The sequence below is a fragment of the Austrofundulus limnaeus genome, unplaced genomic scaffold (assembly GCF_001266775.1).
Source record: "Austrofundulus limnaeus strain Quisiro unplaced genomic scaffold, Austrofundulus_limnaeus-1.0 Scaffold6, whole genome shotgun sequence".
In the NCBI taxonomy this organism is placed as follows: domain Eukaryota; kingdom Metazoa; phylum Chordata; class Actinopteri; order Cyprinodontiformes; family Rivulidae; genus Austrofundulus; species Austrofundulus limnaeus.
The window spans coordinates 797,585-814,032 of record NW_013952408.1 but is presented as its reverse complement, the minus strand read 5'-3'; the positions used below and the strand labels follow the sequence as shown (position 1 = coordinate 814,032).

The window sequence follows — 16,448 nt, the reverse complement described above, 5'->3', positions numbered from 1 at the left end:
TTATGATGTAATGTGTAAAGAGCCTTAACTACAACAGAAGAAATAACGTGCAACACTGTCACCATGTGGTCAAGACTGGATTTCTGCTCATCACCCTAATGTTATAACAATCATGTATGAAAAAGAAGAATAGCATTACACAAACCTACCCCTTTTTAATATGTATTACAGACTATTATAATCACAGTAAAAGGATGGATTTCTTTCTCTGGTTTAGTCCTGGAGTATAATTTTCATTTTATTTTTTTAATCTAACAATTATTTGGAACCTTTTTTTATCTTATTTTACGTCTAAACAAACATACATATATTTTTACATGTAGCCTACTTAAAAGTATTCAAACAAAAACACATTTTGAAAATCTGCTCCTGAAATAAAAAATGATTTTAGTTTGAAAGGCTCGCTTTGGAACCGGAAGTAGTGTTTTGGCTTTTCCGGTTGTAAAGATGTCTCCGTCCTTGTTCAATTTTGTCGACGCTAAAGAGAAATTTACGGTGAGAATTGAGAGCTTTGTACTTTTTTATTTAAAAAGTCCGTTCGTTTTTACAATATGTTGTTTACAGAGACGTAGTAAAGTTTTTTTTTTTTTCGGTGAAGGTTCCGGTGTGTTCTTTTATGTTGACATAGCATGTAGCAAATGAAGCTAAGCTAAAGAAGGCTGCCTTCCTTATGTTCACTATTATGTCATAATATTCTTTTTCCCCACTTTCACACAACTACAGGCTGCTGCTAGACATGCACTGGGTGGTAAAACCTGCAAACAGTTAGTTAATGTGTTTAATCAGATCCCCGGAAAGTAAGTTCTGCTCCTTTCCAATTTTAGTCTTATTTGTCATAAKTTTTAGGTCGTACTTTAATGTTGTTTAAACAGCCAACTAAACTTTGATGTTCCATCTTGTTACAGTGAAACAGAAAAAAAGACCACATTGGACCAGGCTTTGAGAGGTGTTCTTGGGGATCAGATTGTAAGAGCTAATGTTTTATATAATGTTTTCTTGTTAAATCGGATATCTTATTGGCAGTCAAAACCCCTAAATAATACGTTGTTCTACAGGAAGAGCAGAAGGCAAACTGTGATGACTACCTGTCTCTCATTGACCTGAGTATCCACGCTGTTACTGAGGGTATGTCAGTAATACTCTGTACTGTATATAGTTTTATCCCACATATTTTTTTTTACAATACTTTATGTAACGTTAATTAAAGAAGGCTGGTCAGTAGTGAAACATATCAGATGAAAATGCTGAGGATTAAATTCAGTAACTTTGTCATTAACTATTAGACGAACATGTTTGTTTGATTTTCTTTTAAATGCGAGCGCACATTAGTTTTCTTCCTGCTGAAATTATAAGAATACCAGATTAGTAAAAGGTACAACGAGTGTTCAATCCAAAGTTTTTTTTTTTTAATGATTTGCTGTTCTGCGTCCGTGTTCCCACAGGTATCTGCTCGGCCACAGCTCCTTTTGTCCTGCTGGGAGACGTGCTGGACTGTCTTCCTCTTGACCTTTGTGACAAAATATTCTCTTTCGTGGAGGAAAATGTCTCTACGTGGAAATCGGTACAKAAATGGTTCCTTTATTTTCCCCTGCTAAAGGCAGCAGAAACATAAGAATTTCATGTTTCGTGTTGGACGGCTGTGGCTGAGAAGTTTCTCTGATGCGAGAGTTGGCGGTTTGATTCCACCACTACTCAGTCTTATGATGAAGTGTCCCATCAGAATGGGATCTAAAGCACTGATTGATTTATCTGTATTGGCTTTGTGGAGAGATCTAATGGAGTGCAGAAGTAATGTGTGAGTGGGTAAATTAGAGCTCAGATTGTAGTATAAAGTGCTTTGAGTATCCTGTTTGGATAGAAAGGCTTTACATTAGTACAGTCCATTTACCATTTCTGTACTCTTTTCTCCAGAACTCCTTTTATACCGCAGGGAAGAACTATTTGCTGAGGATGTGTAACGGTAAAGCTCTTACATCATTCTTGGTGTTGCACAAGACAATTTTATCTTCTAAAAGCAAATATTTCATGACTTTCTTTTCCTTCGCTATAGATCTTTTAAGGAGGCTGTCCAAATCTCAGAACACAGTATTCTGTGGAAGAATCCAGCTTTTCCTGGCCCGGCTCTTTCCTTTGTCGGAAAAATCGGGTAAGGTTACAAATATCTAATTTTGTAACTGCATCAACTACGCTGCTTAAAAAATGTTGTAGTCTGACCAATTACATCCATGTTTTTTACGTTTTCATCCAGGCCTCAACCTACAGAGCCAGTTTAACTTGGACAACGTGACAGTGTTTAACAAAAATGAACAGGAAACCACTCTTGGACAGAAGGTGACGTGTTACAATCTGATTAATATAAATATTTTAAATTAAGTTCATAAAGGTTTATTTTTTATGCTGTTATGTTTATTGCAGGCGGATGAAAAAGAAGATAGTATGGAGGTGGAGGAAGGGGAAATGGGGGAGGATGATGCTCCTGCACCATGGTGAGTGGATGTCTTTTGTTCATAATTTGTCACTATAATTGCTCATTTTTTTAAAATACCTTTAAGTAAATCTGATCTATTTTTTCCTAGTTCTATTCCAATCGACTACAACCTGTACAGAAAGTTCTGGATGTTGCAGGACTACTTTAGAAATCCATTGCAGTGCTATGAAAAGTTCTCATGGATAACATTTGTTAAGGTAAYGCACCTCTCTGCAGAGCCAGAAAAATGCTTTTCTGCTAAAATGTGCTTTTGTTCCCWTGACAGATAAATATCTGAGAGAGGGTTRAAAATAACAAGCTTACCACCTGCATTTGTTGCCTTTTTCCCCCCTGYTCAGTACTCAGACGAGACCCTTGCAGTGTTCAAGAGTTACAAGCTGGACGACATGCAGGCTTCTAAGAGGAAGATGGAGGAGCTGAGAGGATCTGATGGGAAACATGTTTATTTTGCCAAGTTCCTCACAAGTGAGAAGGTGTGAAACTTCATCTAAATTTCATACGTTGTTCAAATAAGCTGCTTCCTTTATTGCATTTATTGAAATTTTACATCTGGATTAAATGTGTTGTCTGTTTTTATCTAGATTTATTAAAAAAAACCTCTTTGTTCTTTATCTGCAGTTGATGGACTTACAGCTCAGCGACAGCAACTTCAGGCGTCACATCCTGGTACAATATCTCATCCTCTTTCAGTACCTGAAGGGGCAGGTCAAATTTAAAAGGTGAAACGCATCTCTGTACTCACTTTAAACAAAAAAATAATAACATTTTTTTACACGCTTTAGTTGTAAGAAAACTAATGGTTTGTTTTTGTTTAGCTCCAGCTGCGTTTTGAATGACGACCAAAATACATGGATTGAAGAYACAACAAAGCTGGTGTATCAGGTCAGTTAACAGATATAAAGTGTACGGAYTGGACTGTGTTTATCTGTATTGATCTGAATGTAGTTGGATCTAAATACATTTCAATGGGAAGTAAAATCCTCTGATCTAATTAAATAAAGACACACAATTTCTCTGTTTGCAAAGAGAAAACTGTGCAATGAAAATAAGTTATTCAATTAAAGTTTTAATTGAAGTCCAGATAATGTTTTGTTTATCCTAGAGATACTTTGGAACATTTTTACTTTTAACACTTTATATTGTAGAAACTTTTGCAATCTGGGTCTGTACCTGAACATACAAACATCATATATATTTTATAGTTATTACTATGACAGGCATAAGACAAAGCTTTATACTCTAACAGAAATTATCATAGCATTTGTAGGATTCTGACTCTACATAAGATCATATTAGTCATTTTTTCTTTTTTTTGTCTTGTAGCTGCTGAGAGAAATTCCTCCTGATGGAGATAAATTTGCCACCATGGTCGAGGTAAGAGTTCCCCTTCAGAAACACAAACTCCATATTTATGTTCTGTTTTGTGTTCATGGTGGAGTTTGTTGTGCTCTGGTCCAACTAGAAATGTTTGTGACTCTGAATCTCATCTCTGACAGCACATCCTCAACACAGAGGAAAACTGGAACGCCTGGAAAAATGAGGGATGTCCGAGCTTTGTCAAAGAAAGGTGATGATAACTTTCCTCCAGTTGTATCCAGTGCTTGGTCAGTTGCAACAAAAGAGTTTGATGTGTGAACATAGAGTAGCCTGCCAAAATGACAAGTAGCCTTCTTCTTCTTTTTTTGTTTTGTTTTTTCCTGGAACAGAACAGTAGATGAGAAACCTAAAAGGCCCACCAGGAAAAGACAAGCTCCAGAGGACTTCCTTGGAAAAGGGCCAGACCGCAARCTTTTCATGGGAAAGTATGTTGTCTAATGAGGAGTAGGCTGTGTCCAAATCCATTAAAAGCACAACAACAAAAGTGCCATTTGTGCAAAGTGGTGAAATAATATATTTGTTTATGTGTAGATCATATTTATTAGTGGAAATGCTTTAAAATTAATGATCAGTGGAAGTTTATGCGTCTTATTCTGTAATAAAATATAAAGTTTGTTTTGTTAGTGATGAGTTGACTCGACTGTGGAACCTGAACCAGGACAACATGGAGGCGTGCAAGGCACACAGCAGGTCAGTAATTCACAGAACCAAAGCAGATCACATTTGCACACATCATAAATGAGCTTTATTATATATTTGTCTCTGTCAGAGAGTTCCTGCCATCTCTGGATGAGTTCTTTGCTGAAGCCATTGAACAGGCTGACCCAGTCAACATGGTGGAGGAGGAGTATAAGTAAGTTAGCAAGCAAGTATTTACTATTAATTTTATTATCAGTTTTGTTTATTTATTTATTTTTTTGACCTTCTTAAATGCTTTCAGGGTTGTGCGTAACCCCAACTATGGCTGGCGGGCTTTGAGGCTGCTGTCCAGGAGAAGTCCACACTTCTTTCAGCCGACCAACCAGAAGTTTAAAAGCTTGGCCGACTACCTGGACAGCATGGTTAGCAAACTGGCCAAAGAGCTACCGGTGAGGGATTTGTCTATAACGTGATTTCATACAATTAAAAGGCATAAAATGTTAAGGGTTGATGTTTGTTTCTTTTTTAAAAAATGCAGAAAGATATTCCCTCTGAAGAAATCAAGACTGATGAAGAGGACGACGACGATAATGGAGACAATCTTCTGAAAGACAGCAATGATAGTGAGTTTAATTCAGTGATTTTACTAAAAAGCTTTTCTACTTTCATTTTAAAGATAAACTCATCTTCACGTCTGTGTTTTATATATCGATTTCCATCATTAGGTCCGAGCATTCAGAGCAAACTGGTGACAAACCAGCAGATGGATGACATTGCAGCCAAACTGGGTGCTGAGTGGAAGACGCTGGCCTCTCAGCTGGAGATGAACGCCGCCGATTTGCGGGAAATCGAGACGGACAGCGAGGATGTCGACATGCAGGCTAAACTTCTGCTGGTGGCCTGGCAGGACAGAGAGGGAACACAAGCTACTGTGGAGAACCTGGTCACAGCTCTGAACGCTGCAGGCTTCTCACAGATTGCAGACAGCCTCAATGAGTCCTAAAACTCTTTGTTGCTGAATCTGTTCATGTTTTTGAAGCATCCTTTATCATGCAAAAGCTGTTGGATATACATTTTGTATGTATTGTATGTTCAGGATTTTTCACTAGAAATCTAATAAAGTTTTTTTTATATATATCGTTTCCACTTCATAGTCACAGAAAACGTTACGTTTTGGTTTAGCAGTTTATTTTCACCACCTATGAAAAGTGRTCAGTCAATAACTTATTACAGAAAGTGGATGTTTCAGGTTTTACATTTTGTGGCAGGGTGATCAGGAAACCTGCACAGAGGAAAAGTCTGAAATCAATTTCACCAAGAATAACATTCAAAGCCTACAGCGCAAACCTGAATCTCAAGCCTTTATTTACCCAGACGGTTCACCACGAGGGCGACCTGTTCTGAACTGTTCCCCTTCCAGACTCACGTTTTCCTGAAAACGATGTTATGTAAATTTGGCAGAAAGAGTCACATCTGTCAATACATCTTGAGAACAATGGCAGGAGATGATGTGAGCCAAGCACTTCACAGACCTGAGGTTGACCCCAAAAGCCCAAGAGGTGGACAAGTGTTCTGTAACATCTGCGATAATAAGCTAGAAAGTTGAGGACAGCAGCTTGGAAAGACTTGTTTTTGACAGCTTGGTTAAATGAAACATTTTGCTCTTATATGATCACCTTATCAAAGGTTTCAAAAATATACAATGTGTATAAAACATTTAATCAAACTGCAAAGCTTAAAACCTTACGGACCTAGTCCGAGGATTGCCTCTCATCTTATTTCAAATTTTCAAAAGCACAGTATGGTTGAATATTTAACACAATTTGTTTTACAAGCATATGTGTTGGTTACAAAAAAAAATTAAGGTAAACAAATCATTAAAGACACCAGTTTTATTGCACATCTATGCAGACAGTGCTTGGAAATGGCAATCTGTACGTGTTGGATGTTTAGAGAAATCTCCCACCAGCTACTGTTCCTCTTCAAGTAGTTCCAGCCGGCGGGGCCCGTAAAGTAGAACATACGCTATGTGCCAGTCCCCGCCCCCCGACAGACGCAGGATGTCCTCTGGAGACACCACGCTCACTTTGTCATCATCAAACTTGATCCACTCGTCTGTTGGCAAACGAAATGTAAATAAAAGAGGCAAGTTTAAGTTATAAACACTCCAATAAGTGAACGTGTTGCTAAACCGTGATTACCTTCTTTCCTCTTGACCCAACCCACGTAGTGACCCGAAGAGCTGGAGCGACCTTGGTGAGTCAGCACAGCCTGCAGGTCGTAGTAGCCGCTGTTGTTTGAGCCGAGGTCTACAAAAACGGAAAAACAAAACTCCATTAAATTCAAATCACAGATACTTTCTTCATTTCCACTCAGCTCAAAGGCCACTWTCCTGCAGGTTTCCCTGCTTCGGCACACTTGATTAGAATGAATGAGTAAATAGCAGGCTTCTGTACAACTTAAAAACCTAGTCAAGAGCAGGGAAACAAGTAGGCTAAATAGTGGCTCTTGAAGACCACGAGTGTGACGAATAAACAGCATCACAAAAAAATTATTTTTTAATTCAGTTTAAAATGTTATGAGATTTATTTCTCCTGTATGGATAAGGATATTTTTGGTCTTGATGTGGAGACATTTTATGTACAGGCTAGTCCAACAGCTACATTTTTGGCAGCATTTTAATGTCAAGGGTGACTCTGGGTCTCAACCTACCATCTGCAAAAGAGAAAGGATCGTATTTCATTTCCTTCCCTGCATCTGGCTTCTTCAACAACTAATGCAAAGAGAAAAAAAAATAAATTTACTTATTCTGAAGTCCTACATTACTGTTTGCTAAACAGTTACAAAGATGAGGGAAGGAGGGGGGATGTTACCTTTTGCTGCTGTTTCTCCAGCTTTTTATCCTCCATGTCTTTAAACTTTGACCTGACTGGCAACATTTTCTCCTGCAGCTCAGCGGTGCACAGCTCGTAGACATCCAACATGAGTGGAAACTTAACATCCTTCAGAAACAACACGGTAATGAAAGACTACAAGTTAACAGACCGGCGATAACGAGAAACGTCACAAATCAAGGTGACGATCCAAGAAAACAAACCTTTAGAACTTTTGCGTTGACAGATTCTTTCTCTTTGTAGAAAAATCTGACCATCTGAATGGTCAAGTAGGCAGGGAGGCGGCTGAGTTTGGACTAATAGGGATGAGGGAAATATTTTTTACAAGTTGGAAAGGTAAAGAACAATTAACAATTATGGAACGGATAAAGGAAAATTTAACTTACAGATTTTATGTACTGAGCATTTCTGTTTAAGGATGGAGACATTTTTGTGATCTCTTCTTGCAGCCTCTGGAGGAGAAACAACATAATTATACCCATCTCACTTGGTTTTTTTTTTTAATTAAAACTGAGCATAAAAAGCCAGAGAAATGTTTTAAACCACCATGCTGCCTAGTGTCACATTTCACTGAAAAGATCCACTAAGCTGTTACACACATTTGCCTTTTTCCTGATACTTACCAGTCTTAGTCCTGTTGCAAGGTATTTGACTTCCTGGTTGATGAAGCAGCTTAGCTGGAGCTGGCTTTCCTTGCCCTTTATTGGCTCTTCTTCCTCAGACTCTGTGCATTTCATGCTGAACAGGTGAGTTAAGAAATCAAACTAACAACACAATTCATTTCAGCCATCGAAACTGAAGCTCTAGGACCAAAACTCAGAGCAGTCAAACTATCTTTAACAAAATAACACAAGAAAAAAGGATACGTAGTTTCAAATTCTACACCAAAATACTGGTCAATGAAGTTCTTCTTTGAAGAGGCAGAGGCATCTCCACTCTCAGATTCAGTCTAAAGGTTGACAGGATAAATTAAATCAGCAGAAAGAAAGGAAACACACAAAACCCAAGCACAACCTTTTGATCAATTAGTCATTAAATAAATAAAAATGTACCTCCATGGCAGTCTCTGGCTCTAGTGTTTCTAACTTTTGCTGAAGCACTCTCATCATCTGAAGCCAACATTCATTGGCATCCTGACAAAAAAAAAGGGTGGTAAAGCACAAAGAGCCTATACGTACACAATTTAGATGCCACAAGTGTTGAAGAGTTCCTCACCTGCTGGAGGTACTGCCCTTGGTCTCCCTTCTCAGCAAACTGTGGAAAGGCCATGTGAAGAAACTGCAGCAAAATAATAGGTGGGAGGCTGGAAGAGGTCTTGTCCATAGTCTCATATAAATCACGAAGAGCTAAAAAATAACAGGACCCAGCAAATTCATCTTACATGCACCAGAACGTTCAAGATTTTAATGTGTGGCTGCTCATCCACAAGATACATTCAATGTGCCTCATACCAGCTGTGATGTATTGTGCAGGTGCATTTGCCCCCGAGGATCGCAGAGCACCGGAATACCTGCAGGTAGCAACAGAGAATTTGAGGCAGGGGAAATTTAAAAAGTGTACTTGGTTTTTACAGAAAAGAAAATAAAGGTTTATAATGAAACACTTTGCAGAAAATTACTAATGCTGTGTTTAAAACGTGTTACAAAAGCAAAACTAAAAACACGTACTTCCTAAGTGCAGTTTTAAGCTCTGGCACGGAGCGGAGACATTGCACCGTGGCGTTCATGTAGCACGTGTTGCCCAAGTTTGTCAGTCCACAAGGGAGCTCCATCTAAACAAGACAACAAGAGTGCAATAAGCTTTTCCATCAAGTATTAAATATTAATATAGAGGATGTAGTTACATTTGCCATAACTGCAGTTTCAAGCTCTGACAATAAATTGTCAAAAGGACAAACAAACAAACAAAAAAGATTAAAATACAAATAAGTTGAGAAAATAACATTTCAGTGCTCTCAATATTTCTTCTACATCCAGTGATATGAATGAATATAGATGAACAATATATATTGTGTATGTTTTCTTTTTAAACCCTTCCTGGCATAACGGTAATAGTGAGGGTTCCTCACCGCTGAGGCCAGCTGCTCCTCGGTCATGTCCTCGACAAACATGGGCCGAACAGCGGGCTCCTCAGGCAGGGCCTCTGCAGAGCCCATCATCAGCAGAGTCATTCCCTTAAAGAAAGAGAGAGGGAAAAAATTGAAAAGATTATTCAAAATAGTCTTGTGCATATCTACCAGAAGTGTGCAAATATATCAATTACTCACATTTTTTAATTTTATGTTTCCCCATTCATCATCCTATAAAAGGAGACATGTATTAGTTGATTGTAAATATGTAATGAGTAACACTTAAACAGCTTCAAGAAAACCCTGAACATAACGGCTTTTTTATTTTAGGATATGGCATCTCCAGATCAGAAAAATGGCAGTTTCTTTTCAATTAAAATAAAGTGAACTGCAGCTACAATGCAGTACATGCTCAAAAAAGAGCCAAAGCATTTTAGCATTTTGTTGTATTCTATTGCATGTTCAAAAAACTTATTTAAATTAGTATCATGGGTTATAATATAAGCGGTTATCTATTTATTCAGACAAGAGCAATAGCTAGTGTTGTCTCATCCTCATAGTACCATATTTTTCTAATACCTTCAGAGTGCCTCCCTTCACCATAACCTTCTGTCTGTCTGGTTGAACTCCTGTCAAGGCAAAGAGTTGCGCCTTGAAGACCATGGGTGGTTCCTCYGTGTTCAGCTCTACTGCATCAAACTTCTCTTTGCCCCATTTCACATTCACTGAAACGAAGAGAAAACAACAGTGTGTGTAAACAGTAGCCTCCCACACAACACGCTGGGAAAACTAGACAAGCATGACACAGCATCATGCTGACAACATTAAAATGCTTCTTATTTCTAATCAGGCATGTAACCGGGCAGCCCGGCTCAGCTGCTGACTGTTGCTTTATAACCAAAAGTGGAAGCTAACAAAATAAATGGCGTTTTGCAACTACTTTGCTGCGACATGTGCTCCATTAGTAAGACTATTGCTAGTAAAACGTTAAAATCGTGTTTTCTATTTGTTTACGTAAACAAGCCGTAACAACAAACCGCATAAAACTCCAGTCAACACAGCACAGGGCTAGCTGTACAACATTGCTAATGCAATGAAATAAAATAATTTACACGCTCGAGCTGTGTTTAATTCTTATTAGATCAATAATATTTGTCATAGTAAAGAAATGCTAATAGTGTCTATGTTGTAGTGACGAAGTTTTCGTTAATAACTACTTAAACTGTCAAACTTAAAACATAGCTAACTCGATTAGCTTTAGTTTAAAGGTATCAGCTAATAGAGTCGGCTTCGCCAAAATACACTCTGAAGACAAACCTAATATAGCAAAAATATAACTTCTTATACTTCTTTAACCTACACAAAGCTCCATGGACCAACTCAACCGGTTAATTTTAGTTTAGAGTCAGTCTAGCCTATTAGCATGCTAACTGCATTTACGTTAAGCAGCTAAGCTAATGTTATAAACGCTGTCTCACGAAACACGTGCTAGGATTTTTGTTTTGTGATAGTTTTAATAAAAATAAACATATTGTGTTAAATGCACATCATACCTGTAAACACCGGCATGGCTGGTAATCTTTCACCTCCTCGGGGTCTATTTTTTTCCTGTTTCAGTCTACTGGGGCGCGAATCAAGAGTTGGCTAGTTCTCGGTCAGAACTTCATTCAAACAGGATGACGCTGCAACAACACGATTGGGACCGATCGATGCGCTCGACGTGCTGCTAGCTGTCCTGCCSAAATACACTAGTTGGCTACGGAAAGCCGCTGTAATCAAACCAACTACCTCAAGCTTTTAGTTTCAGTTTTGTGTATTGATACAGTAAAATTAGTTATAAATTGATTAAATTAACCTGTTTATTTTCATTTACATGACACATGGGTTTACATTTTACTCTGCTAGTGCTGTAAAACTGTCTGCACCTTTGTATAATTTTCAAGCAGAAACAAGGCTCATTTTATAMACAGCAGATAAATTAGTTACTCAAGAGGCCTAATGTGGTTCAGTGAAAACTAGATGAATTCTCAGCACTTATACAAAACAAAATCTACATGTTAAGCTACAGATATATGAAGGAAGAAGTGTACAAAAGAATGATAAAGATATGTTTATTGACATATCCAACAGTGCGGACTCCAATGCAATTTAACCATGCAAATTATCCGAGACAAGAGTAGATCATATTTCCAGTGCTTTTTTTTTTGTTTACTGAAAAATATATATATATTTATATCACAAAGACTGTGGAAGTATTCCATAGCTATCCTTGTCTTTATACACTTAGGGGATTTGCATAAATGTGATATTACCATGTTGAACAAACAACTTGTAATTGTTAATTATTCTCACAAGTAGACTAGCTTTACGTAAACTCTTGTTTTAGTAAGTTTTCATACGATATGAACCAAGTGATGGGATTTTGTTTGGATACAGTCTTACAGTCTATTGCAAAGTTTTCACGAAGAGGTAATCTAATGAATATACTGTTCAAAAATGGGGGGGGGGGGGCAGTTCTGGTAAAACCACAAATGTGTGGCATATAAAAAAATGGAAGCATTAATATTTGTCTTGTGTTGGAACAGCAACAAAAACGATATGGCAGTAAAATTAATATGCAAACATTAAGGCACAAGGTGGGCCAAATGCTACACCTGTTTAGTCTTTTACAAATTATTTACAGTCAAGTCAAACAGTGCAGTTTTATATTTGTTAACTTAATGTTGTCTTTTTGAGCCATTTGTCGATGAATCACTGTAAGGCAATACATTAAAAAAAATCACACAAGAAAAATATATATTACAGAGAATGTACCAAATAAACAAAAAAAAAAACATATTCATTTACTTTTATGACTCCTATATGCCATTACAATAGAATTTTCCTTATGGCTTGGAGCAATAAAATAACCACAATAAAACGATGCATAGATTTAAATGATGATCTTGCATGCTCCTTGCTCAAAAAACGTCTGATATTCACGTCCCAAACCTGATAATTGCCTTGAAAAGGGATTTTAAAAAGGCAAAAAGGCCAGAGATGTTAGATGAAGGCATCAGTCATTTTTAGCTGGAAACAAAAATTCTATTTAGCTCAAATTCTCTGTCAGTAATGGGGGAAAAAAATGACTTAACAGATATTAATTTTTCACTTCCAAGACACTTTTTTTTTCTGCAGATCCACAATCCCTGTATGACAGTACCTTAAACTGAAAACATACTTACAGGAGGCCAGATAACCTCCGACTTCATTTCCTCCCCTGCTGGAAAAAATATGAAATACAGAATGCATTCATGACATGAGTCCTTCAGTCTCTCTGTTGTCTAATCTGGAGTCCAGTCAAGTGCGCCATCTTCTGGTTCAAACAGAGAATAGCAAGTTTGTTGAGCTGGATTGATGTTTATCCTTTGAACAAAAACTGATGGACGAAGGGAAGTTGGCCTTTTCACATCCATGTCGCCTCGTGGTGCAGTTTTCCAGGGATATATATTTTTTATTGTTTTTATCAGTTTGAATACATTTTTTAAATATAATACAGGCTTTCCATTTGTGTAGATGAGAAGAAGAAAAGTTTAGAGTCCACAAAAATCCCAATGATTCAGATGGTTAGCTGAAAGAAACAAAAAAGAGTGTCCAGTAAAAGACAAATACTATATTTGCATTTGTTAGTAACCCAGTCTAACAACAGAAAGCTGCTTGATAGAAATTGTAACAGCAACTTTGAATTACATGTGACAGGTAAACTAAAAAAAATACACATACTGGACAATTCTGAAGGAMGTTGCAAAGTCTATAATATCAGTTAATGAACCCAGGAACATATTAGTGCCAATTAGAAAATCCCAAGTGTGAATCGCACAGAGCCCAGGAGTTGACCAACTAACCAAGCAGGATGTGTCTCCTGTTAGCAACACCCAGGCAGATGATTAATAAATACACAGATTAAAAGCTTTAGAGGGGGGAAAAATCTTAAAAACACTTTCTGAAGAAGTTCCTGTCAACAAGTGCTTGATGTTGTGTCTGCTGCCTGGAGGCTGGACTGCGCTCTGCTACAACACAGGAAACAAAGAGCAAGTCACGTGACTGACTTCACATCTCAGCCCTTACAGCTGAGATTTTGGGGAAAAAAAGGAACAAAAGACTTTGGGCAGCAGCACATCCTCACTTACTGCCTGGAAAAATGTCATGCAGCTAGATTAACATCTGTAAAAAAATACTTGTGCAACTACAGTTTGAAAATGCTGTTTTCAAAGCTCTAATATATAAACACTCAAGTTACCTCAGCTTTCCCGTATTGCCTTTGGGGTTCTTGCGGATAGACTGGTTGGTTCCAGAGCGAGACATATTAAAAGGTGAGGCTCTAGTAAAGGGTGGTGGGGTTTTAGGAATCTTTTTTCCAAGGTGGCCGATCCATTTCTTTTGCTCCTCTTGGGTCAGGGCCAGCAGGAGCATGTCCCGGGCAGAGGTCACATCGTAGTTTACTGTGGAGACCAGCACACAGGACACAGATTAACATAAATGTGTCCTTAATCTTCACTTCATTTACTGATGTGGTAATTGTAATTGTAATTTCTAGATTTGGGCTTCAGAATCAGCTAAAGCATAAATATGGAATTACAACCCAAAGTGGGAACTTCACCTTTGCAGGGTCTCATAATATCCTCCTTTTTGTCCAGGTGGTCTTTGTGGCACTTCTCATGGCAGCGCCGGCACTCCAGGGCCGGAGGCGGCTTGAAGACGTGCCACAGGGGCTTGGAGCAGCCGTCACAGTTGGAAGGGAAGTGATACAGCGTGGGGATGAACTCGTGGCCTTTGTGTTGGAGAAAATTGGTTTTGTCGCCCTGAGGGACCGTCTCTACTATGTCCGCATCTTTCCTGCACTCTCCCTCGTTGGCGTATAAGATCTGAAGCAGCAAAGGAAGAAGATCAGAAACTCTGGCGCAGGTTTCATTCTGGACACTCAGAAGACCCAGAACATTTATTTATGTTCATCACAGAATTAGAACTTCTTCTGTTTTTTTTTTGGGAACGTTTACGACTCTGCTAAASGGAGCCTCCTACCTGGAATATCCTGGGAATCTCTTCCGTGTCAGCTCGGTACACGTCCCCTTGTGTGACTGGTCTCACGTGAAACAGTTTACTACACAAAGAAAACAAAATGAGAAACTTTATTTGTATATTATTTAGTCTAACTAAACTAACCTCAAACTTCTGAAGTGTCTAGTTTGTCTTTTAGTKTCTACTGAATGGAGGAACATAGAAAGGAAGTACTTACTCAATATCAAGTACCATCGAGGGGTTTGACTGCTCTTTATCCTGCTCATCATTGTAGAACAGAATCTTCCTGCTGCTCACCACAACATACTGAAAATAACAATGAAAAGACAAAAAATAAATAAAAGGGAGATCAGATTTTGCCCTCGACGGCTTCACAGTAATTTAAAAGTGAAAACATACCTGCTTCTTCCATCCATATCGTTTGATATTAGTTCGATTAGGAATGGACAGCCAACCCTCCAGTCTGGATTCTGTGAAAAAAAAAAAAATGCTGAAGAATTAACAAACGTGCAGGGAATAAAAACATACTTGGAGGAAGCCATGCAACAATTAAATCCAAACTCAACTGGGGGGAAAACAGAAGTCAAAGGTTACACTACCACACTACGTTAAACTTAAGATGAACTCCTCGGGGAGTTTCAAGACAACCGCGCTGGAGCAGGTGACAGGACTGTAGATATCCCATGCAGGGGGAGAATACCGAGTAAGATCAACTCTTTCTCTTAGTTCATAATTGTGTTTGTGGTTTTAGAAGTTTAGCAGTCAGAATTCAGTTAAAGCATCACTCAGTCCTTTCACAGAAACAAACAGGTGCACTGAGGGTTATGTTCCTGCATTGTTTGGTGCTGGAGAGCATGCAGCTGAAACAACACAAGCATCGCAGCATTTGTGAACTKAAAGGGGCTTGTCTAAGAAACGTGGGGGGGTCTGTGTCCAAACAAGCAGAACTTTTGGTCAACATGCTGACAAGACACAGAATTGTGTTACGAGCTAAAAAAAAACACTGCTGTGAAATAAGAGCAGCTTTGTCAACATGGTTAAAAGGTGCTGATAGTGATGTGCTAAACCTCAGGAGGGTGTCAGTAAACACTACTGCTAGCAGTGGCCTTGTGATACTGTCATAGTCCTCTGTCAGCATAAATAAATTAATCCCTAAAGTTCAATTACTCCCCAATCCATCAGGCATCAAAAGTGTTTGGGGTATTCATCCCACAATTGTAGCACCTCTGGTCGAAAGCATATTTACTCATATATTGAAAAAAATAATAAAAAATACAGGAAAACGAGACAAAACAACAGCTGCAGCATGGGGCGGCAAGATGGGCTTGTCCACCGAGTTACTCACAGAGGAAAAGGAATGGGAGTTACAAAGATAAGAGGAGCAAGGAGAACCAACTGGGCATGAGAGAAATGAGAGAAAGTGATTTAACCACAAACACCAACAGACATGAAAACACAAAGTACACACGTTTATACACAAGCCTATCGAAGAGTTTGTATACTAACAAGCACAGCGGCTTAGACAAATTTATTGTCAGTTCAGCTTTTTTACAAGTTTTTGTATAAAACATAACTGTTAAAAAAGGCCAACTACTTTTTCAACTTTACCCAAAAAACAATAAACTACACTCAGAATACAAAACTAAAACTGAAACACAGACTAGTTTCAGCAAGCAGTTTGTGTCACCTGAGGCAACACAACTATCATGTTTTCAAAACTCTTAGTCTGGATTTATTGCAAAGAAAATCACATACAAGTAACTTAGCACTTGTGCTAAGCAAAACCTGAACTAGCTAAGATTTTTATGATAGTAAAATATTTTTACTATCATACAAATATGATAGTAAATAATTTGTTACCTTAAGAGAATAATTGTAATATTAAATAGATTTTTAATAAATATTTACTTTGGGTCAYGTATGT

The 16,448-nt window shown here is 38.1% G+C and overlaps 3 protein-coding genes across 4 annotated transcripts in view; 1 reads left to right on the top strand and 2 right to left on the bottom strand.

Annotated features, from left to right (window-relative positions):
* The first annotated feature begins 404 nt into the window (after positions 1–404).
* Positions 405–5,639, top strand: thoc1 (THO complex 1). The gene is made up of 21 exons (XM_014029394.1): positions 405–495; positions 724–797; positions 906–966; positions 1,056–1,125; positions 1,443–1,561; positions 1,912–1,960; positions 2,051–2,146; positions 2,249–2,331; positions 2,416–2,486; positions 2,577–2,685; positions 2,827–2,961; positions 3,107–3,207; positions 3,304–3,370; positions 3,812–3,862; positions 3,985–4,055; positions 4,195–4,290; positions 4,490–4,555; positions 4,635–4,718; positions 4,806–4,953; positions 5,043–5,127; positions 5,230–5,639. Exons 1-21 carry the CDS (start codon positions 448–450, stop codon positions 5,505–5,507), a joined length of 1,962 nt encoding a protein of 653 aa, XP_013884848.1. The 5' UTR covers positions 405–447; the 3' UTR covers positions 5,508–5,639.
* A 742-nt stretch (positions 5,640–6,381) lies between these two features.
* On the bottom strand, positions 6,382–11,199 carry usp14 (ubiquitin specific peptidase 14 (tRNA-guanine transglycosylase)). Its single transcript, XM_014029404.1, has 16 exons — positions 11,020–11,199; positions 10,046–10,191; positions 9,665–9,697; positions 9,467–9,571; positions 9,066–9,169; positions 8,850–8,908; positions 8,614–8,744; positions 8,451–8,531; positions 8,265–8,347; positions 8,022–8,136; positions 7,785–7,850; positions 7,602–7,694; positions 7,378–7,506; positions 7,217–7,277; positions 6,706–6,813; positions 6,382–6,619 (listed from the first exon to the last, which is right to left on the bottom strand). The coding sequence occupies exons 1-16, from the start codon at positions 11,033–11,035 to the stop codon at positions 6,474–6,476; spliced, it is 1,476 nt and encodes a 491-aa protein (XP_013884858.1). The 5' UTR covers positions 11,036–11,199; the 3' UTR covers positions 6,382–6,473.
* Positions 11,200–11,561: 362 nt separating this feature from the next.
* rock1 (Rho-associated, coiled-coil containing protein kinase 1) overlaps positions 11,562–16,448 on the bottom strand; it is a 30,694-nt gene continuing 25,807 nt past the window's right edge. The window contains exons 28-33 of one of the 2 annotated variants that reach the window (XM_014029385.1): positions 14,924–14,994; positions 14,742–14,830; positions 14,528–14,606; positions 14,106–14,370; positions 13,746–13,947; positions 11,562–13,076 (exon numbers count right to left, since the gene is read on the bottom strand). In XM_014029385.1, coding sequence (XP_013884839.1) covers positions 13,073–13,076; positions 13,746–13,947; positions 14,106–14,370; positions 14,528–14,606; positions 14,742–14,830; positions 14,924–14,994 — 710 coding nt within the window. In that variant the 3' untranslated portion in view covers positions 11,562–13,072. The other variant, XM_014029379.1, reaches the window with a different exon arrangement.